General features: G+C 36.9%; 1 protein-coding gene across 5 annotated transcripts in view; it reads right to left on the reverse strand.

Moving 5' to 3' along the window:
- Nucleotides 1–24,878, reverse strand: part of LOC145986703 (aminopeptidase N-like) — an 81,901-nt gene that overhangs the window by 38,169 nt on the left and 18,854 nt on the right. Inside the window, exons 6-15 of one of the 5 annotated variants that reach the window (XM_083121017.1) lie at nucleotides 23,557–23,668; nucleotides 22,574–22,655; nucleotides 19,673–19,856; nucleotides 17,583–17,778; nucleotides 16,421–16,701; nucleotides 14,358–14,557; nucleotides 13,002–13,169; nucleotides 11,947–12,090; nucleotides 7,544–7,625; nucleotides 5,616–6,083 (exon numbers count right to left, since the gene is read on the reverse strand). The exons of 1 other annotated variant lie outside the window; for it this stretch is intronic. In XM_083121017.1, the coding sequence (XP_082977143.1) occupies nucleotides 5,913–6,083; nucleotides 7,544–7,625; nucleotides 11,947–12,090; nucleotides 13,002–13,169; nucleotides 14,358–14,557; nucleotides 16,421–16,701; nucleotides 17,583–17,778; nucleotides 19,673–19,856; nucleotides 22,574–22,655; nucleotides 23,557–23,668 (1,620 nt within the window). In that variant the 3' untranslated portion in view covers nucleotides 5,616–5,912. Of the gene's footprint in view, nucleotides 1–5,615; nucleotides 6,084–7,543; nucleotides 7,626–11,946; nucleotides 12,091–13,001; nucleotides 13,170–14,357; nucleotides 14,558–16,420; nucleotides 16,702–17,582; nucleotides 17,779–19,672; nucleotides 19,857–22,573; nucleotides 22,656–23,556; nucleotides 23,669–24,878 lie in introns of those variants that run through there. 3 more of the 5 variants (XM_083121019.1, XM_083121018.1, XM_083121020.1) reach the window with 3 other exon arrangements.

A 24,878-nucleotide genomic window follows, 5' to 3' on the forward strand; every position in this document is an offset into this window, starting at 1 on the left:
CTCCACTCATAAACGCGCCGGTGGTCTGAAATAACGTGAATGTTGATTCATCAGACCAGATGACTTGTTACCACTGCTGTGGGAACTAACTTCTGTCAGCTCTGCACCATTGGCGTCGCTTGACAGCATTACGTGATGTCACCAACGGCATACGAATTGCCACTGTGCAATGAATGTTTGCAGCATGGAGTTCCCTTTTGACAGTTTTGGTTGAAATGGGGTCCTGGAGATGCCTGTTCATTTCAGATGTTATCTCGGATAACGATTGTTTGTGCTTTCGGGCCACTATGCCCTTCAACACCCTCCTATCCCGAGCACCAAGCTTTGTCTTTCGTCCACTGTTGTGCTTTGAAGACACCATCTTACCTTGTGTTGTGTACGCTGTCATAGCGGCTGATAATGTGTTCCTTGCACACCCCACAAAGTTTGCGATTTCCGTCACCGTGGCTTCAGCTGAACCTGCTTCAACAAAAGACTCAAAAGGCATGGTAAAGCCAACTGCCCTAGGGGAGTAAACCCTAATTAAATCCACCCTGCGTTGGGCCAATCCTCCACGCAAGGATATTAACGGATTCAGATAAAAAAACAGGAGCCTCGGAATGGACAGTCAACACAACAACAACCGGACTGGAAAAAGGAAAACGAGAATGGTAACATGGAATATTAAAACTATATTAGGAAAAGAAGTTGAATTAGTACAGGAAATGAAGATACGTAAGATAGACGTAATGGGAATTAGTGAAGTAAGAAAGAAAGGAAATGGCATACGAAGGTTTGAGGAGGGATATACCTTGAGATATTCAGGTGTTGGACAGGGAAAAAGAGCAAAAGAAGGGGTAGGAATTGTAACAAATCAGGAATATGAAACAAAGGTCAGTGGCTGGGAACCAGTTAACTCAAGAATAATTGTAGATATAGAATATAAAATATCATATATCCAAGTATATGCACCAACAAAAGATGCCTCTGTGCTTGATAAGGAAGAATTTTATGTACAACTCCAGAGGACAGTAGATAAAGAAGTAATGGAGGGACGGTGTGTAATGATAGTGGGAGACTTAAATGCAAGAACAGGTAAAGATAAGAAGGTAGCCCATGGTAGTATGGGAAGCTACGGGGGAGAAAAAACATTGAATGAGAATGGCAAGAGATTACTGGAGTTTTGTGTAAAAATTCAGTAGCTTCTTGGAAACTCCTTCTTCCCAAATAAGGAGGCACATAAAATAATCTTCCAGGCTGAAGGAAGAAATGCTAAAAGCATAATAGACTATATAATATATACCAGTAGTATTAGGAGAAACATAATGGATGTTAAAGTTATAAGAGGTGCTGACCTTGGTACAGACCATAGATTACTAATAGTGGACACATGCTTCACGAGACCACCAAAGCCCAGAATGAAAAAATACCAAACCATTAAGATAAATGAGTTACAGAAAAAAGGCAAGAAGGAAGAGTATAAAGAACAGGTAACAGCCAGACTGACAGAAGTACCAGATGTAGAACAACTAGAGATAGAAGAAATATGGAAGAGAATTAAAAAGGCACTCATAAAAGCTGCAGAAGAGGTATGCGGAAAGAAAATAGTAGATACAAGAAAAAGGAAAACATCTTGGTGCGATGAAGAAGTGAAACAAAAAGTAAAAAACATAAAGGAAGCATGGAAAAAATATATTATGTCTCAGACAGAAGAAGATAGAAGGAAATACATTGAAAAAAGAAATGAAGTCAAGGAAATAGTGAAGGAAGCTAAAATAGCATCCTGGAAAAAATTTGGAAATATGGTTGAAGAGAAAGCTAGAGAAAAGAATACAAGGCAATTTTGGAAAGTTGTAAAGAACTTGAGAGGAAAATATGGAAAAACAATAAGAACTATTAAAGATGGAGATAAATTGATCACAGAAAAAAAGGATGTGTTGAATGTATGGCGGAAACACTATGGTGAAAAATTCCGGAAAGAAAATAATAACCCAGAGGAGGTAGGGGTGATATATGGACCATACATGGAGGTACAACACTCAGATATAGAAGGGGAAATAAAGGAACAAAAATTACAAATAGCAATAGAACTGATTAAGAAAGGAAAAGCAGCAGGATCAGATGGAAATAATATCATTATCCCACTATATAAGAAGGGCAGTAGCTATGACTGTAATAACTACAGAGCAATATGCCTCTCATCAGTCGCTTATAAATTATACACAAGGGTACTAGAAAGACGTCTCAGGAAATTGGTGGAGGAAGATATGGAGGAGGAGCAGGCAACATTCCGCCCTAAAAGGCAAACACGAGACCATATATATACAATAAGAACGATTATGGAAAAAAGAATTGCCAAGAACAAGGACACATATCTAGCTTTTATAGATCTAAAAGCTGCTTTTGATTCAGTCCCTAGGCAATATGTATGTGAAGCATTCGAGGCAAAGAAAGTACCAGTAAGATTTTTGAATCCAATAAAAATTGTATATAATAATCCTGTAGGAACAATTAGAGTAGATGGCGAACACTCAGGTGAATTTGACATTGAGAAATGCATAAAACAAGGAGACAGTCTCAGTCCAATCCTATTTGTCTTTTTAGACGAAATTGCTTAAATATGCAAACGACGAACACATAGAACGAAAATAGGTATGTGGAGATTAAGGCCAGTATATATCCAAGCACTATTATATGCTGATGATATCGTACTGATATCAGATACACCTGAGAGACTTCAGCAAGAAGTGGAAGAATGGTATGAAGAACGTAAAAGGAAAGGCATGAAGATTAATATAGAAAAGAGTAAGATCATGCGGGTGACTAAAGAGGACAAGGAAAATGAAGTCCTGAATATAATATGCGAAGGGAAACAACAAGAGAAAGTTGAAACATATGAATACTTAGGAACTCTTATAAGTAGCAGTGGGAAAATTAATCAAGAGATAATGAATGGGACAAAGAAGGCAGAATCAGCATATTATCAAATGAGTAATACTTTAGTGGGAAAAAGAGAGATCAGTACAAAAACAAAAATGCAACTCTACAACTCAATTGCAGTTCCCATCATGGGCGATGGCACAGAAAGCTTAGCACTCCAAGATAAACATCTAAGTAAATTTCAAGCAATAGAGATGAAATATCTTAGAAGAACAGTGGGGAAAACTCGAAGAGACAGAATAAGAAATGAAAGAATAAGAGAAGAGGTAAAGCAAAAGAAGACAATGACTGAAGTAGTAGAGGAACGCCAGCTGAAGTGGTATGGACATGTAAATAGAATGAATGAAGATAGGAAAGCTAAGCAAGCGATGGAGATGAGGGTTGAGGGTAGAGTGGGAAGAGGCAGGCCAAGAAATACATGGGAAGATAGAAGAGAAAATATAGGATTAAAATATGGAAAAACTAAGAACGAAAAGAGAAGAATGAGTCGAGACCGGACGGAGTGGATGAGATGCACAGAACGAGGTACCAGACGCTTAACGGCATAAGGGAAGGGAAGAAGAAGAAGGTTGAAATGGGGTCCTGGAGATGCCTGTTCATTTCAGATGTTATCTCGGATAACCATTGCTTGTGCTTTCGGACCACTATGCGCTTCGACACCCTTCTATCCCAAGCAGCAAGCTTTGTCTTTCGTCCACTGTCGTGCTTTGAAGACGCCATCTTACCTTGTGTTGTGTACGCTGTCATAGCGGCTGATACTGTCCTCCTTGCACACCCCACAAGGTTTGCTGTTTCCGTTACTGTGGCTTCAGCTGAACGTGATCCATGCCTCTTTGAAACTCTCAAGTCTGACATTGCAGCGTCTCTTGAGAGCTACGATAGATGAATGCACCACCAATGACTGCTGTCGACAGACTAATACCTTCTCCTTCACGGCCACTAGGTGGCAGGCATAAGTGTGAGGTGGTGCTGCTGTACTGCGGGTGTAAAATGTGGCATACATCTTCACAGGTGTTCGTATTATTTTGTCCCCCATCTGAATATGTATATATATGGGTCATTCATTCCATGTCAAATCACGCAGGAGTTGACCATCATAGTCACCGATTTTGATGATATTTGGTATACAACTTTGCCTTGCTCCAAAACCGATACCTGTGAACGGATTTTGCTGAAATATGATTATTACGAATTATATGAGGGTTGTTCAAAATTTCATATTAGAGCAACATGCTCTTTTCAATTAAGTATATAAATATAAAAATAGTATCTTAAGTATTCAGTTCATCTAAAATTTAAATTAAAACTTCTAACAAACATAACCCAATATTACAATATATAAACTATTGATTCGAGAATATTTTTAAGACTGCTAACTATAGAAGCGGCGATTGGGTGCCAAAACTTAGGGGATGGGGGAAAGTGCATTTAATTTTCTTATTAGACAAGACTTAGCATTATGAGGCCATAGTGCGAGGCCAGAAATTGGGAAAAAGTTGGTGGTATTTGCCCCAAGTCCCCCCAATCGCCATCATTGCTTCTAACTCACAGATATTCTCATAAAATAATATCAGTAATAATTTTTTTCTCGAACAATCACAACATTCTTCGTTTTCCCCATTCATTTCTTGGCTAACACAGAAGTTTTCACAACACGCCCACATCTCGTTCCCACGAACGTGGCTAAAAATTTGGAAAACAGTAACGTATAAATTAGCAATAACAGCACAAAATTAAGCCAATTATCAAGTGGAATATCATTTGTCCCTGAACAGTAAATATATATATCCTTTAGCGCGACACAAATTAAAAGTCTCATCATAGGAACACTGCAGCTCCGTTCATTGCTGATGCAGGACAAATTTCAATCTCATTTTTCTCCCTTATATCAAAAAAACACCTCGATAAAACTTTCTCAGTATGAAGAGGAAGGATGGTTGTTAAAATATCCAAAATTGAGAAAAATCGATATGGGGGAGAGTGTTTTGAGCTGTTCAAACTTGAAATTTGAACATTTGAACATAGTGTTCAAATTTTACTAAGTTTCAATATTTTATCCATCTCATAATATGCAACCATCTTTCCTCCTTACACGAGGTCAAGAACGCTTCTGTATTTTCATTCGTTCCCGAGATATGCTTAATTGAAAAGAGCATGTTGCTCTAAAATGACATTTTGAACAACCCTCATATAATTCGCAATAATCATATTTCAGCAAAATCCGTTCACAGGTATCGGTTTTCGAGCAAAGCAAAGTTGTGTACCAAATAACATCAAAATCGGTGACTATGCGGGTCAACGCCTGCATGATTTGACATGGAATGACCCATATACATATACATACATATACATATACATACATATATATATATATATATATATATATATATATATATATATATATATATATATATATGATACATATTATACACACACACACCCCCACACGCAGTATTCCAAGGTAACGTGCAGCAACGATAAGATCCTCTCAAAAACCTTATCTTTCTTCTCCCCCTTCACTCTCGAGGTAGGGGTTGCTGGGTTCGGATCATTCTACTTCAAACATTCCATATGAAATTATCAGTTCTTGAATTGTGAACTTTCCCCCCATGGCGTGCAGATTCGTTAATCTCGGTCGGACAGTAACAGCACCTGTGGTAAATCTAAGGATCATTTGGTGATAGAAAAAATTGTACTGAAGTGCAAATTGTTTATTCAACATATAAAACTAAACTTTATTTATACAAAAGTACTACACAAATACTGCTTACGTGGCACATAGCCTATAATTATATCATGTACCAATTGAGAGCATGTACTCGTACAATTATAACAGCAGTTAGTATTGTACTTTCTCATTGAAACATTACACAAGAAACGATGAAAAAGTTCATCGGTGGATAACAACTTTGAATACAAATGACGCCCGTTGGTTGTAACGTCACAATTGTTACAATTAAAGAATACTATGGAAAACCTGAAATCAAAAACATTTATAAGTCCTCGTCTTCGAATTTCTGGTTAATTTCGACCAAAACTTCTTTAATTTCAGAGGCGATGTCTTGTGTCCTCGGAACCTGTACCTTTAGTTTCTTAAGTTTGGTTTCAACTAAGTCTTCAGCCACACCAAAATCTCCTTTATGGTCCTCGTATAGTTTGTTCGCCTGCAAGCAAAGCAACGGCTGGTTAGAGATTATCGTAAGGGTAGACACTGACATTTTGTAAGGAGGTCCTCAGTGACATAATTTTCACTCGTTTTACAGGTGGAGTAACATCACATAAAGGGCTTTGATTTTCTGGATATTAGTAGCATTGCAAGTAAGTTAACAAATGTCCTTGATTTTATGTTCAATAGTCATAGGATATATTTAACTTGAAGAAGGAAATGTATTCAAAAATTAAAAAGTTCAGCTAATCGGGACACTGAAGATGAAATATTTCAATGCTATTTTTGAATTTGCAATTATTTTTATTATTATTCCGTGTTCATTTACGGATATGCTGTTAAGTGTAGGCTTATATGAAATTCTTTGTTTTTATTTTAATTCTGTATTCATTCTCTTTTGTTTATTGTATATCTATGTATGTTATTAACTATGTAGGCAATGACAAAGCTAGATGATATAAGATCCTATGGCTGACCTTTGTCAGCTAAACGAAGGAGAAGGTACATGCAAGGACTCGAACCTGAGAGCTACGGCTCACCATGCAACACTGACATCTCTCTGCTCTCTGGAATGAAAATGTATTCTTCCATTCTCTCTTCTATTTATATCTTTATTAGGTCTACCTTCTCCTGTATATTTCTACCTTTCCTTCCTTAGTTCCTACTTATCTACTCTACTTTTTGCTAATTTATTTTGTCTATTTTCTTTCTCGTTGTCTCTCCATTTTCTTTGCTCTCTCTCTTCTACATTTACTTTCTTCCTTCCTTTCCCTCTATCTGTCTTGTTTTTTTATGTCTTTCTCTCTCTCATCCTGCTCGTAGATTTCCCTTCTTTTGTCTTTCTCTATCTTCTTCATTCACTTTTCTTTCCATCGCTTCTATTTGTTGATCTTTCTTCCCCTTCATTTATTCCTATTCCCTACTCCCATCATTAAGCTTTTTTATGTCTTCTTTTCTTCACCTTAAAATACTACTATCTTCAATAGAGCTACCACAAAATAATCTTCGCACATCTTCCCCTCCATTCGTACAGCTCGGGCCATAAGGAAACCTGTTCCACTCGACCCCTTCCCTCCACGTACTACTACGATGCACCTGCTATTCGGCGCAGGTTCTTCGGCTTGGGTTCTCACTATAATGACACGTGAACATAACGTCATTATAACCAGCTAAAGACCACAACCTTCCTATTTTCTACCACCAACACACACCCTCTTGAAAAATTCTCTGCTTGTGTCAATGAAAATAATTCCGATATTCTTGCTGGCGAAATAAAGCATCCTGAAATATGGAACCACGCCAATGCGTAAAACATACTGGTTTGCCTACCTGTAAGAGAAAAGTGAACAGGAACCGCTTATGGCGCCTACTGTACTGTTAGTGCTTCGAAAGCGTCGCATGATAATCAAGAAATAAGGAGAATGCATCTTTAGATTAAAAAAATAAAACGGTTCATACCTTGTCCAGATATTCCTGTGTCCTGATGCGCCCAAAACATGTTGAAACCCTCATTCTCCAAATATCAGGGTCGTCGGCATACCTGGCCAAATATCACATGATATATATATATATTAACATAGACAAATGATTTTCTACAATTAATATTAGTACGAATAGTAACTAAGGAGGTTCATTTAGGGTTCATTTTATAAGTTTCAACTACATTCAATACCATAAATAGAGTTTACAGAAGCTTCTAGTAGGCTATGTAGTCCAAATATTAATTGCCCTTAACGACATATTTCAAATCCATATTTCAATACTGCGACTAGAAACAAACAGGAGTTCCTGAAATATAATTCTCGTCACCGAAATGGGCCTCCCCGATGAACCAGTGGTAGCATCGTTGCCTTGTAATCAAGGGGTCCCGGGTTCGATTCCCTGTGGAGGCACATAGTGGTTCGGATCCCACTTTAAACTGTAGGAACAGTACCGATTAGCCTTACTGTGCATAAAGTGGTCTTAAAACAACAAATCAATCAATCCAATCGTCACCGAAATGAACTACCTAACCGCAAAGATAACAAATACAGATACGCGAATACGAAAATCTCCACATTATTGATAAAATCAGAGGCTGTAGATTGGTACTCAACACAGCCTATATCATTGATTAATACAGAGGATTGTACTGGCTGTGGATTAATGCAAAGTGTGATATATATATATATATATATATATATATATATATATATAAAAAAATACGTTTGGGTAATCAGTAATATAGAAAGAGACAGAGAGAGAGGGAGAGATGGAAGGACAGAAACAGAGTCAGAGAAAGAGAAAGAGAGAGGGAGAGGGAGAGAAGAGGAAGAGAGATGGACAGGCAAGAGAGAAATAAACAGACAGAATAGTTAAAAAGAGAGAGAAAGAGAGAGAGAGAGAGGGGGAGAGGAGACGAGAGAGGGAGAGGCCAGTGGCGCAGGTATTGTACCCCCTAAATCCGTAAATCCAGTTGTACCCCCTGTATCCCCCTTTGGTAATTTGACAGCAGACGGAAGGTGCTACTGTTAAAATTACCTATTATCAATTCGCCCAATAAAAAAATGTATTATTGTTTAAAAATTTTAAGCATTATAGTCCTTACCACAGAAATTCAAAACATTTAATTGTAAACTTATTATACAACATTGTGCTTGCTACTAGTTAGTTCATTGACCTTGTTCTTGGAAACCTCTTTAAGGAGATGAAAATTGTTTAAAATGTGTGTGGAACGATGGAATCAGATTGACTCTCAGACAATTACGCTGCAGACGATTGCTGCTTTGCGAAAGGGGGGGTACACATTTCTAAAGCAGTGATCACGTTGATTCGAAGATAAGATACAAATCTTCATCAGAAGAGTATATGACTGACCCCATTTTCCTTTGAATATTTATAATGGAATTTTCCGAAACGGAACACTTACACGAACGAGACGAGACACGACAGATCAACTTGAAGGGGGGTACAATGCACTCCTGTACCTCACCCATATTTTTCATAAATTTGTAAGATGGTGTTGGGAAAACTATACTTAAACCTATATATTAAGATATATTTTTTTAAAAAATAGAGTGCCGATTAGCCTATCTGAGAATGAGGTGAATTTGGAGTAAGTTTTCATAACTTCAGAGTGGAAACCGAAAGAAAAATAAGCACAAACAAGAACGAGAAGGACCTCACCACACAGGAGACAAGATGAGGCTGTGATAATTCTCGACTCATCGCATCGCGATAACATTCTTAGGTGAAATTAAATCTTTCCTATACATTTAAACAGGGTGCAATTTGCGATTTTATCAGAGTGGGGACTATTTTTCACCTATGTATTAGGTATACTTATAATTGGACATTAATTGCTTAAAATCTAATTGTGATATCGAATGCAACACAAACACAACGCCATTTTATGTTAAACTCTAAAGTCAAATTGTAAGAAAATTAAATTAGTCAGATGAATGCACGAGATAAATGAAACTCACTGCAGGTTCTATTGGTATGTCGTTTTCGCGTTCAGAAGACACAATGGGCTCTTATAGGCAATGCTTTTCTTATGGGAAATACGAGCGCGCTGTTGTGAAATTTCTGGATTTACAAATTTAGCTTAAGCAAAATCGGTACCTGCAGTTTTACAGGAAATTTGTAGAGAATACGATGGTGAACACAAAAAACTGGTAACTTGCTTACATAATTTTAGATAAATTAAAAACGCAAATTTTCTGTGAAAACACAATTTTTACATTGTTTTCATTCCTAACGTTGAAACATGCCGTAAAATTTAAGCATTCATTATTAAAAAAAATTGACACTGTTTTTTAATTGTCATAGGTGACGGTGGTACCCAGAATTTATCAATACTTTAAAGCATATTTGCATTAAAAAATATTCAAATAAAGTATGTGGAGATTTTTTATATTCGTGCAGTAGAAAATGTCGTCGCTGGCCATTTTTTGTTCTGTAATTCCAAGTAAAAACTTCCAGCGACAAAGTTGTGGAGAAAATAATGAAATAACCGCTCAAAGGTTCCCAGAAATATTACTTCCATGCATTTGGAGTTTCTTTTTAACCCGAACTGCGCGCGAAGTAAGGAGACGTTGTCTGGCCATCTTGAGCTGACTCACCGCAGGATTCCGGCTAATCAGCACCAAGTTTTCGAGTTGTTATTTTATTTCCATTCAGTAAAAATATGAATTTCATGCAGTTTGTTATAATAGAATTGAAATTACTCAAATTTAATAATTGACAATTATTTCCAATGCTGCTGTTGTGAGCAACATTAGTGCTGTCGGAAATACACGTTGTTTTTGTTTACATTACTGTCGACATTAATACTGAAATGAAGATCACCTTTCAGTTTCCAACGTACACATAAATTCATAGACACCATATTAACCTTTGAAAGGCTTTCCAATACGTGACAAAATATGGGGCTTCAAGATAGAAATATGACATGCCTTGCTTGAGTCATTCACGTCTTATCAGTTCACATGAGCCATACCTCATTTGTTTGTTTGGGTTGCAACTTGAATCTAACCCATGTGCCAGGTTCCCCTTACTTGAGCGAGAGATCTGCTTTGGTCTGTTTCGACTTTTTCCCTCTCTCGAAAAAGTGTTTTCAGTTGTGTGAGCTCTCAGTGATTTTTACTTTTATAAGTGATTTCTGAAGTGTCATATTCGTGCATTACACTCGCGTGTGTAGTGATCGCAATGGATCATAGTAAAAAGGGTAACTGTAACGTTCACAGTATACTATTAATATTAATAATTACATATAATTATCATTATATATACAAAATATGTAACACCTTCATTGTGAAGGAAGGTCATCATTTCCCTGCGACATGAGCTAGCGCTGTATTGGCAACACTGTGCGGTTTCTCCATAAGCGCCGTTGTGTCTTCTGAAAGTGAAAACGACTTTAGATTTTGGATTGGATTTACAAGGTCTCTGGGAGTAAGATGGGAATATTTGACTGATTGATTTGGTTTGCGTCAGACGTTACATTAACTTCGTGCAGTCTTCCTCAAAAAAGTAGTCGTTCATGGAGTTGTCTCCGTACATATGGGAAACAAAATAGTAATCCTTGTTCTTTCCAACTGTGAAATAAAATTTTGCATAACATCTATCGTTGTTTTGTTATTCACGAATGAAATCCGGGAGTTATTTCTGCTGCACCCTGTATACTCGATAGTTTTCTCCGCTGAACTTATTGGAAGGCAAGGAATTTGGCTCATACGGCTTTGAAGGATTCAAAAGATTTATACACACTACTAATGATAATATCCATAAAATATTAATCAGTTACTTTTCGTTAATTGGATCTAACTCCTTTTTGTGTTATTCAATAAATATTCAATTCTTTTTCTATCTGACATTAAATTCCTTGCCAGGGCAGTTGTTTTTATGCAAATCTTGGCGATCTTACCTACACGTACGCTAGATAATGAATACTTGCTGTTATATTTCTATTCTTTTACTATCTTTTACCTATTCATGCAATAATAGCAATACAATATTAATTAATGTACATATTTAATTAATTAATATATTAATTTAATTAAATATAATTATCCTAATTATTATCATTGCGACACTTGATTGGACATATATATATATATATATATATATATATATATATATATATATATATATATATATATGGGAGGCTGAATTTTGTACCCCCCAAATGAAAAACGTTCCTGCGCCACTGGGAGAGGCAAAAGAGAAGGAATCAAATTCGACAGAATAGTCAAAGGAAGAGAGAGAGATGGAGAGAGGGAGAGGGCGATGAGCCAGGAAGAGTGGCCAATGTTTTAACATCCAACACACACTTTTACTCACAAGGAATGCATTTCAGTACACATTAAACCTTTACTCACAGGTCTCTCCATTGATCATAATGTTCCGCAAGATGGTCCAGAAGATTGTTCCAACCATAAGAGTTGCTGGTCAATTTATTAAACACCATATTAGCCTGCTGTTTGGTTATTCCCTCCTTCCCCTCCAAAATATGGTCCAGGACCCTGCAAGAATTAAAACACATAGTGAATTAGTTATCTATCCTCTCCACGACAATTCTTAGTAACGAAATCCAATACTATGGCTGAATGAAGGAATATGTTACCAAGTAACGACTTTCTTAATATTTCTCTCTTGAATAATTTGTTCTTGAAAGATACTTATTTTTATAGCAATTTGTTTGTTTTTTTCATTTCATGTAGATATTATGTGAAAAATGGCTTCCTGTGGAGACAAGATGAAGATAACATTTTACACTCTATGTAATGTAAGGAGCACTTTAAAAGACCAAGTCTCAATGTTCATTGGTTTTGGAGTTACGGTAGAAAAAACAAATTGACACACCAAATCCAACATGGCTGACATGGACATCGCCAGACATTTTCGAAGGGGTTTGCAGGTCCTGATATAAAAAAGAAAATTACAATAAATAAAAAATGCTTTCTTATTAGTAATAATATACCATTACTTATTTGCAAGATTAATAATTATTCGACTAGATCCAAGAAATGAGGAATTACACAGTTTTTGTTTTTTTTAAAAAAAATTTGCATTCCATGTAGCAATTTCATTATGTTATTAACACTTATATCCATCGCTCTAGAAAAATGTTTGAAAATTAAGTTACTCACATAAAATTCTTACATTTGAAATTCTTAAAATTGTAGATGGGTTAAGAGGTGGAATATGAAATCATTGTAGACTCAATTATTCAAAAAATAAGATTTTGACTTCTGTTCTAATTCGGAATGAACTATTTCATTTCCCAACGGGGTCGACTGACCTTCTCACCGCAGTCTTTTCAATGTCACCCTATTCTCTGGTATATTGACCTCAAAACCTGCTTGCCTTGTACTCGATCTACAGCGAGATAGAAAATGTCTTCGCCACTCGATTAGTGAAGTCCATTACTTACTTTTGAACCTTGTAAGTGTCCCTAGCACAGCCGGCAAGCACTCCAATGAAGTAGTTTCTGTCCTTAGGGTCGAAAGAGGTCGGTAGGTTGAGATACCTCTCGAACAGGAAGTCCCATTCCTCTCTTGATCCTAATTTTGCAACATAGCACAGGTCACGTAGTTGCATTCTAGAAAAAAGAAAGAACAACTGTAACACAACATGGGTGCGTGTATATGTATGTTTCAATTCAAAACGTGAACAGTCTGTTCCGGTTTCGCTCAAGAGCTTATCAGCAGACGACAGTGATTTATGACACAACCGATATTTTACGAGAATTTCTGTTTCCCTTAATTTAAGCTGAAAGGGTTTCTGTTGTACACGATGATCAACGCAAGCAACAACGAATTTGGAACGTATATCCTTATGAGGTGAAGTAAAAGATTTACTGTTCATGGAACAATGGCAAAGTCGCGGTACATACTGAAGGTATCAATCTCTATGTGAAATTATATTTTTATTATTAATATTATTTTTATATTGTGTTTGTAGTTAGACACTTTGGGTATTCATTTTATTTTGTGCATCTCTTACAGCTACATATGTACCACTTTGCACGTAGCTTACTGCTCCATATGCAGGTTATCACATACGTCACATTACATTCACAAGGGTTAGATGATAGATCAGTCTACAGTCTGAACTTTGCCAACTTATTATTATTATTATTATTATTATTATTATTATTATTATTATTATTATTATTATTAACATAAACACAAAAACGAAAGACAAAGTTGATAATGGTTATACAGAAAGTAATCTATTTACAAAACCATACAAAGCGGTAGCATAATAAGAAATAACTTCAGGTTAGGTCAGGTTTAGTCATATTAGTCAATTTTAGCCACTAGCCTTAGTCCTATACATAAAAAAATATATGTGTGGGAATGTACTGTTCTATACATTACCTGAATGTTTTAGGAATAGGCTTAATTTATTCTCAGCTGGCTGTTCCTATTTCAATTATTGTTGGCTGCTGTTCATGCAGCCATCATTGATACATAGCAAAATTTCCCAGATTCTAAATATTTTCAACCAAGAATTCATGCATTTCCAAAAATGGCGGACAGGTTTCAAATTAGATAATCTTGTGCTGGTAAGCCATAATGCGAAGAGGATGAACCACGTGAACACAACAGTTGTACAGTCACGGACACTTCTGGGTTGTAATGATCACATTGAAAGTCAATGGAGCTGTAACAACCCAGAAGTGACCGCCACTGTACATGCACTACAAACAAACAATAATCTAACAACAAAGCACATTACATTCAGCACTGCAGTTACTATTAGGAAACATCATAGAAATACTCACGGTACTTCATTGTCGGGGTTCTCCAAATCCATCCACTTCTTCACTTCCTGCCTGTACTTGGCTACCTGCTCGCTAGCTCCGAAAGAACTCCTTAATCTTCGCACGGTTTTCCTCGCCTCCTTTCTTGATGGGGAATCCCCTTCCTGGTCCTCTTCTCCCAGCTCCTGATAGGCTGGATTTGACAGGTAAATGAGATAATCCTGCAATGAGTGATTATATATGAACAAGCTATATAAAATTCATGTATATGTTGCTAAAGCATATCTCACATTTCGCATCACTCGTTTCCGCATTTCTATTAATTGGTTGATTTGGTGTTTTAAGTACACTTTATTCACAGTAAAGCTAATCGGGACTGGACCTACAGTTTTAAGTGGAATCTGTAATAACCCCGAGTTTGCCATTACTTCGTGGTTTTATATTATTATTATTATATTTTATATTATTATTATTAGTATTATACAGTTGATTATTCATATATATATATTCATAATATATTAATGCCTTCAACCAATTTTCTAATATGGCCGCCTTTATAATCAATACACATATCTACAAGTATGTATAGCTGCAAATTTAAGCAATTTACATAGTTTCAACATTAATCGTTTCATTTGCTTTTAAATATTCTAAAGATTGTTGTAAGTTTCATTTTGATCAGTGAACTGAAGCCGAAGTTAATAATTTCTGAGTTAAATTCCTTATATATATACACTGTGTAACTGAGGAGGTGTTTTCTCCTTCCAGAAAAACGGTTAGTAGTCGCGCGGAGAGATTTGAAGTAGCAAGAGGTGCTTCGCGTTACGGAAAAGATAGGCTTACGCATCTCGTGCTGTACCGTTCAAAAGTATTTGAATTGTAATTTTTAGTCTTACATGATATACGTGCGTGTCTATAATAAACGTAAAGTTGAACATATTGCGGTTTTTCTTTATTTCGAAAGTGTATTTCGTACTTGTGGATACCTGCATCAGGAGAACAACCTCGTGGGTTGTCATTGGACTTCACCTGTGGATCCAAGGGGAAGGAAAGCAGTATCTCAACCCGATCCCTGGGATTATCCAGCATGCTCTGCTGAGCTTATAAGGTAAGTGTACTTGTGAAGTGCACTGCTACGCGGGACGTAGCAAATCCGAGCCACTATGTGCCTCCACCGGGTATTGAACCCGGGACCTCTTCATTACAAGGCAACGACGCTACCACTGCGTCATCGGGGAGCCCGCAACCACTTTTCAATGTTAGTTGTATTCACTTATATTCAATATTTAGAGAAAAAAAGTCTTATTTTAAAATGCATTTTAAAAATTAGCAAAATAATATTCATTTGTCCTAACTGTTCCAATCAATGGTATTGGATTATTGCTGCGGTAAATTTTTTAAATGGTTCTCTTCAACAAATTAAGTTACTAGACTATATTTTGTTACATGGCAATTTATCAGTATTTATAACAAGTTTTCAGTACTATTCTAACCTTGGAATATTTATCTGCAGGTGCTTGTGAATAACAACTTTGTAACACTTTTTATTTAGCTTACATACAAGAATAACATTATCTGCAACATTGCAATATTTTTGAAAAGATGGCAATGATTGAAATGCACATACGCTATTTTTTTATTTCCTAAAATATAATGTTTAAAAATCCCAAATTCTTTAACGTGGCGTATTTACATGGACTTATTTGCTCAAATAATGTAACAATGTTACATTATTTAAATACAGTGGACTCCTTTTATTACCAATGCCAAAGGGACACGAAAAAAGTTCGAAATTTCCAAAATTCGAATGATCAAAAACATGTATCAATAAAGATGATTTCAAGGGTAATAAACTTCAGTTCGAATTTCCGAGTAATTCGAATTAAATCTAGTCCTCTGTATAAAGAGATTTAAAGAGAGACTGGTAGGTGCAGTAAGGGGAAAACCGAAACATACACACAAGAGATAGAGAGAGAGAGTGAGAAAGAGAGAGAGCATGAAAACAGAAGTTGCTATTAATACTAAACTTCTAAGGAGTTGTGCTTCATACTTCATATTCGCCAATTATTTAACTATAACAATACCTTGTAATGCTTCCAAGCGTCTGTACCGTCAATGGATCTGCCCAAGTGGTCTGCCATTGTGAATGCCATATTCCATGGTTCTGTGGTATCTAGGTCCCTCCTAAGGAAAACCTGCAGCCGAAGGTGGTAGGCGTAGGAGAGGTCACGTGATTTGCCCAGGTAGGCAGTGTGGTGGATCAGCTGGGCACGAGTCAGGGCCGGAATGTTGTTGAAGTTGTCGCTGTTCAAGTACCGGGTGATCAGGTCCCAGTTGTCTGTGTCGTAGTTAACGTAGTAAAAGCCTGGAAGAATACAACAATGCTTTGAAAATTGCAGAATATCATGTTGTTCGAAGATCGTTAATATCGATACAATTCAATATAATAATAATATCGTTATGTCACAATTACACAAAAATTTGTAACGACCCATAAGAAGTACAAAGGTATGCAATGGCTGTTTGGTAATAGCCCAATCAACGCATTCGATGTGGAAAGAACCTTACCTGTATCTATGAATCCAATAAAAATTGATTATTGAGACCCCAACCAGGTAAAGAATGGATGTATTAAATACGATGTCAGATATAATGTTATTAGTTTTATTCAATATGGAATTGTATTAGATGTGAGAAAGAATAGGGTATTTATGAAGCAACGATAATAAACAGAAACATATTCTTCAAAGTGCCGTGTGTTGTACAATCTCAACAAAGTTTATGAAGGATTGTGTACGGGCATTTCTCCCAAGATTATCTGATATTCAACTTGACGTCATCACGCAGTGTACTCTTGTGAAAAATATTGCGTGTTGTTAAGGAAACTGCACGAGATGCCTTCTTCCAGCGAGAAAAAACTGCATTTCATAATTTTACACACTTTCCACGGTTTTCCTTGGTTGGGTCTTCGGAAACTGTAAAGGGCAAAGGTATGATCACAATAATCATACCATGAATCACTTCAACAAAGACCATATACGCACAATGCTTACCCGGGATGTTTTCAACGCAGGATCTGATCTGTTTTCCTGAAATATGGCGAAGTTCTTCGCTGAATATCATCCATTGGAAAGGTAAACGTCACAAGTCGCTACAATAGCTATCTACACCTGATTTCTATGACATAATTGTGCAAATACATGGAGTTGCTATAAAGCAGTACTGACCACGCAGCGATTAACTCACCTACATACTCAGGATTAGCAAGGATGAAATTATTGCTGTCTGGTAGTCCTGTCTGGATCTCTTGTTCCTTCTCCCGAAGGAAGACTTTGGCTCTTCTGTCGTTAAATTGAAGCTGGTCTTGAGTTGTGAAGGGCACGGGAATAGTCCACAGCAGATTCTCGTCTTTTGCCTTGTAGTTAAACTCAATGTAGACTTTCTGCAATGAGATACACACGTTGTTACTTGCAGTGGCGTACGTAAGGTGGGGGTTGCGGGGTTTAAACCTCCCTTGAGCTTGCGAAATATTAAGAAAAATGTTGTGGAAAAAATTTAAATGGCCAATTTATCACAGTCAAAGATCTGGACAATACTATTACTATTACTACTTCTACTACTACTACTACTACTAATAATAATAATAATTTGAATTATTATTTCCATGCAGCATGCAGAAAAGCACAGCATTCCAAACACACACTTCTTTCAGAGTGATGCCTTGAAAATAAACACGAGTTCTTGAAAATAAAATATGAGGGAAACTATGATTTAAATGTTTTGTATCTCAGTTGCAACAATGTTCAATACACTGGCGTACGCAGTATTTTTTTTTTCGGGAGGGGCTGGAATAGTAAATGTGGATAGCACATGGCTTCGTTTTGGAGGGCAGGATGCATAATAAAATATTTCGTATTTTTGGAGCTTTTCAGTCTATTAAAGTTGTATTCAAAGACAAAAATGGTGAACAATGAGAATTAACTAAATAAAGTTCTTGGTTAGTTGTAAGAGGCTAATGTATACACAAAGGCTAGGCGGACAAGAATACAGTCACCAGTTCGCCTTCCCATTGTTTACCGCAGCACGTTTGAATGTCTCTCTTCAAAATGTCTCACCTTGTTGACTAGACAATTATTCAAACGACAATAAGCTTAAATATTGCAAAATATTTTGTTGGTAAGAACAGCGAGACAATCCAGATGTGAATTATCGGGGATATTTAAGCAGGGAAGAATCCGGAAAATTCCAAACAATTTCGGGAATCGAATCCGGATCTCTCGCGTGATTGTCAGATGCTCTACCGACCAGACCACCGCAGCTCCTTGGATGAGTTCCATACTTTGATTATTTCATTTTTATTATTTTTTTTTCCCCTTCACCCTTAAAATGTCTCACCTCGTTGACCAGACAATTATTTCGTAACAAAGAAACAAAAAAATGCTCCCAGGGTTTGATAAAAATCGAATGACTAGGAAGTAATTTCGTTCTATTGTTTTCATAAATACTATATTTATGTAGATCTCTACTACTTGATAGTAGTAGTGGTATTAGTATTATTATTAGTAGTAAGTCAGCTATTTAATTAATTATAAGTATTATTAATTAATTGTGATTATTATTATTTAATTAAAGTATAATAAAACAATGGTAATGTGAATTTGGAGAAAGTTTTAGAAATAACCCTCCTTGATGAAATCCTGCGTACGCTACTGGTTACTTGCATATATTCCATACATTTTGTTTCAGTCTAAATATGCACATCACAAAAATGGTTCCTTTATTTCTAAAGTCGAATCCCTTCTATTATGACAGCCAAACACTAGCAACCTGTCAACATGTTTGTTTCAGCCAAGAACTAGCAAATATGTTAACAGAAAATGTTGTCTCTATTATTTTGTATAGAATGTTTATACCTTAAGCCCTATAATTTAAAGGTGTAGTATAGTTTTTTTGTATATCTCTCACTATTGTCGCACCAATGGAAAAAAACGTATGTGCAAAATCTTGCTTTGAGATAAAAATCTTTTGAATATTCAATGACCTGGGTAAAACCAGATTATACCTTTGTTTAAAAGTTGTCATCTGTGTAATGGGATATGGAAAATACTTATTACTCTCAATTTAGTTAAGTTATAGCTATAAGTTAGCAAAGGAATCTATCAACAAAAACTAGGGAAACTGACCTAAGTAAAAATCAATAATATCTGCATATTCGTAATTCTGGCGTTGATGCGACGATATATATATATAATGTATGTATGTATATTGTGTGTGTGTGTGTTGAAAGGATTCATATTGCCCATAGCGTATAATTAGAATATGGAAGTTTATTTTACCTGACTCAACGTTGCTGTGTTGTTATTGTAGTTTCTGTTGATGGTGACCAGAGGAAACCTGAGGTGATCGCTCCACGTGGTTTCCATGTCAGCAAATGATACGTCCTGCGGTAGTGTTCCGTCCTCGTGGCAAGTTTCATCGTAAATTTGCGAGAAATAGTCCTTGGTGTAGGTTGAGAATTTCCTTTGGAAGAGAAATGCGATTAGTACTTCCGGCGTTAGTATGTGTAACAGAGAAAGAGTAAGAGAGCGACATGCTAAAGGAATACGACATACAAGGAGACATAGAAAGAGAAGAAAACTGCAGGATTGGCAGAAATAGAAATTCAAGCCAGTGAGAGAGAAATAGGAGAAGGAAAGAGAGGAGAGAGAAAGCCAGGTAACTAGAGGACAGAGACAGAAAGAGAGAGATCGAAGTAGAGAAAACGAAAGGCGTAGAAACTCGCACATAGAGAGTAAGAGAAAAGAAGAGAGAGACATTATCAGCGTTACGAGATAGGAGATACAGATAGAAGTCAAGAAGACACACTAAACCCCCTCTCTCTCTCTCTATCTATCTATCTCTTTCTCTCCCACTCTCTCTCTCTCTCTCTCTCCCTCACACACACACACACACACACACACACATATAGAGGGTGTCACCATACAACACTGACGAACTTTCACAATGGGTATAGTACACCAAGACGAACAACTTTTGTTTGTAGAGTTTTGCTGAGTAAGGTCCGTTAAGACATTACAAAACTTCGTATAATGCGAATTTTCTATGCCGTATGCATGTAGCCAAGTTATAAAAATTTTAAGTTTGCTGCTGGTATATACAGAGCATTACCTGACATTCGCTACGAGACTCGGGGGCAAGCGGCCCGGCATCAGCGCTTGTCTTTCCCGGTGAACGGTTCAGAGACAGTCGCTAGAGTCGGCTAGTAAAATTACAGTTTTCATATTGTGTACTAACCTTGACTACAGAAGGTATTGAAAATGATGTCCCTCTGCTGCAACATATTCCTGGCATCTCCGAAGGGAATTGGCATTTACACGTGCAAGTTCGTCTACTGTAATTCTCCCGATTTTTCGTACAATACTCTCTTTTAACTCACGGATGGTGTGCGGATTGTCTTTGTATACTTTATTTCCCCATTTTTCTTTCCACTTTTATTCAGAACTGACCCTGTTACTCTAAACGTTTTTTACGAGGTTTAATATAAGCGACTGTCGCGTACCCGTTCACCGGGAAAGGCAAGCCCTGATGCCGGGCCGCTTGCAGCCGAGTCTCGTAGCGAATGTCAGGGAATGCTCTGTATTTTCCGTCGGCCAGTTTTCTAAAAGCGACAACATCCCACGGAAACAGAATCATGGCAAGAGACTCCTGTCGTTTGAAATTGCAGCATTTAACTCCTCCTCCTAAGATCATGCATGCATCATCAGTATATATGCATATTATGCTACTTTGATTCTGCGTTAAAATACGATATCGTGAATTTTGTCCAAAGGTAGTTAGACTCCAGTTCGGTCCTTGCCTTCATTGATTGATTGATACCAGTTTTCAGTGTATTCACAACTGTCGTTTTTGACAGAAAACAGTCACAACCGCAAATCTATGACGTATAACTGCATACATATGGAATATAAAATGCCAGTTTCGATGTCGTATAGCGTAGAACCAGCAGAACGTTACTAAGACAGGTTGTTCGTTTTGATGTCTATACTTGCTGATCGGTATACTATGGCGACGTTCAATGTATCAAAAGAGAGGAACAGAAGCATAGATAGACAAAGTGAACAATATGATGTACACAAGAAGAGGGAATAGTAATAAACAAAACCAGAGGAATAAATGAGGGGGGAGGAAAAGGAAAAACAGACACAGGAGGCGGAGAAAGAATATTAGAACAGGCACTCATGAATGTCGAGAAAGAGGTGCGAGAAATAGAGAGACAGATTTAGAATACAGACAACGGTAGAGCATTTTAAACTTGGAGAGAGAATGAATGGAGCCAGAGGCAAAATCTAACAGAGGAGGTGCAGATAGAAGAGAGAGACACACATATACGCCGAGAGAGATGAGGGAGAGACAATCGTACACACTGGGTCCAGTCTGAAAAAAAGGAAGAAAAGTTACACACACGGTGAAAGAATAATAGATCCAATGAAATTCATTTGAGAGAAAGGGACGAAATCAGACACATGAAATGTAGAAAGAAGACAAAGACACAAAGAAAGAAATGAGGAGGGAGGAGGAGGGGATCGGATACACAGACAAAGAGAAAAGGAAACGAGGTCACAGATGGAGAAAAAATGAGTCTATGCAGAGGAACTCAATTAGAGAGGGCGGTAGAGGTTCAATTAAAGACAGGAAACTGAGAAAGAAGACTGAGACACGCATAAATGCCAACACAGCGAGGGGAAGAGACAAACACAGGCAGAAAAAAGGTAAATATAGTTACACACAAGGAGAGAGAATAGATAGATGCAGGGGAATACAGTGAGGGGGAACCGAGGGTAGCGGGATAATCACACAGGAGATAGTGAAAGAAGACACAGCTAAAATCTAGTGAGGCGGGAGAGGGGCACACACACAGACAGGCACAGATAGACATAGACAGATAAGAAGAAGGGAAGAATTGCATATGGACAGAGGATGGGAATAAATCCATGCAGAGGGGGTTGCTGAGAGAGGGTGGAACAGAGGCACAATCAGACGCAGGAGATTGAAAAAGAAGACACAGGCACACAAACGCAGAGAGAGAGGGAGAAAAAGACACAGGTAAACACGAGATACAGATGGAACGAGAAGATATACATATGGAGAGATAATGCAAATAAGTACGGTAGATACAGAGGAATACAATAAGGGAACGCAAAACACAAAAGCAAGAAAGCAATCTGCTGAATACTTACTTCTCATTGATCAGCCTCCTAAGTGTCTTCTGGTGACTAACGGGAGATAGGGTTTCGTTGAACATAGACAAAATCACACGTTCTGAAAAACAAGATACCAACCTTTTGGTTAGATCAACTTCTGTTTCTTTCAGAACGCTAATCACACATTTACAACTAAATACGACAATGAGATTTTAATCAAATGTCATTTCTTCATCACCTATTCTCAGAGATTCATTCACACATTCCTAGATTGATAACTCTGAGACGAAGCATGTTTATAATCATGGAATATTCAATTTCATTTTTGTTTAATTCTAGGCAAAAGTTCTGAAAATCCAAAGCTAACAGAATTAACTCTAGTATGTCTTGTAATTTAATTTAATCCTTGCAACTTTACATTTACAAATTCCCTTGAAAAAGTAAGACAAAATAAATATATTATTGAATAAGCGCTGTTATATACATTCTTGTTGTATACATAAATGCCATAGAAGTAATTGAATAATAGAAATTCAATGGAAACAAATCCACATGAATTGTAAGAAATCTAATGGGTTAATTCCGATGGAAAATGTTCCGCGTGTATCTTGTACATAGTGCGTGTGATGAAATCATACCACTTAATGATTTAATTGATTTGGCTTATTTTAATTCCCATTTCCGCCAAGTTTAGCTAAGCGCAAAGATGAGGATGAGTGATGATATGATGAAACTGACGAAGGAACACTCACAAAGAACACTCATGCAAACCCGGTACCCCTGTCGTCGTAACGAGCTGTGATAAATGCTCCATGACGGAGGTCTGCATCATACCACTTAACTAAGGTTCTTAATTCTGGAATAACTACAGTTATCTTGTATCTGTGGACAAGTTGAGTTACATGAATTAACCCAGAAAATTGAAATCTTATCATTTTATCTATATAAAGGACTATGACATACATATACGGGAACAATAGAAACAGAATCCGAAAATTATTAAAACAATTTTTTCGTACCATGTTGTGCCATCCATCCTGCTTCCCGCAACAAGTATGACACGTCCTCGTCTCCGTAAGCAAAGAACAATGCATACACGTACGACATCTCCTTGCGCATGCTGGGAACTGCCTATATGAAATAATCTCAAATTAGTACCCTAGAACTATATAATAGGATACACAGAAAATACAAAAAATTTTAAAAATATATACAAGTAATTATATAGATGTCCCGATAGTTATGGACGTAGCAGGGAATTAAGTAAATGACTGAGGCAACATTTACCATCACACTTATTTCGTTGACAATAAAAAAGGATTTATTATCCTATATTTCGTATATTTATAATTATTTTATTAATCATAAGTGTTCTTATATTCATTTCAAGTAAAATTGTAAAAATCATCCTCACGTAAGGAACTTTACTATCTCTTCGTCGTAACTCTGTTAAGCCTTGTTTCCATGTTAATAAAACATGAAAATGCTGACCAAGGTAAAATTTAGTGTATAAAAAATATACACTAGAAACGTAATGTTTACACTCTCTAACAGGGTCTTGTTTTGATATATTCCCAGTACAGGGCCCATACACAAAACAACATGAAGGCTCCAGTTCCCATCTGAAGACATTTCCTGTCAGGAATTCCTGAGTGTCGAATCTCCTGACAGGTAATTGACAATACCTGACAGGTGATTGACAGGTACCTGGTGAGAGTCTGTGCCTTATCAATTCCTCTGCTTCTGGACATAGACAGATTCCTTATCTCCTGGACACCTTCCCTCCTTTTTAATATCCTTACTATCTTCCTTCATATTTCTTCCTTCCTTTCTCTCATCCTTTCCACTCTAACACTCCTTTCCATTCTTTGTTGATTTTCAAGTCCCTCCTTCCAGTTCATTGTTTCTTCTCCTTTTTCTCTATTTCCTTGGCCTCTTTCTTTCCTCACTAGTCCTCTCTTCTCCCTCCCTATACTCCTAGTCTTCTCCCATTCTATAGCGTGTTCCGTTTCTTTTGTGTGCTTGAATATAGCATTTTTCTCCCTCTTTAGTCATACATCATCATTATGTTTCTTCAACCTGTCTTTCAGTCTCTTTTATGTTATATATACATAAACCTCATAGATAATCCCTTCCTCTTTTCGGTTTTCTTCCTTCTTCTTGTTCGTTATCCTTAAAATGTTGCGGCCTCCCTTTCTGTATGTTCTAATGCGCTTTTCTAAGTACTTTGCTTATCGTCTCTGTGGCTTTCCCCATACTCCTTATGTCAAACCACCTGTCTGTTTCTTTCTCTTCCCCCTCTCCTGCTTGTTTACCTTCTTTCTTCCTTTACTGCCCTTCA

The sequence above is a fragment of the Lepisma saccharinum genome, chromosome 4, assembly GCF_977018435.1.
Source record: "Lepisma saccharinum chromosome 4, izLepSacc3.1, whole genome shotgun sequence".
Lineage (NCBI taxonomy): Eukaryota > Metazoa > Arthropoda > Insecta > Zygentoma > Lepismatidae > Lepisma > Lepisma saccharinum.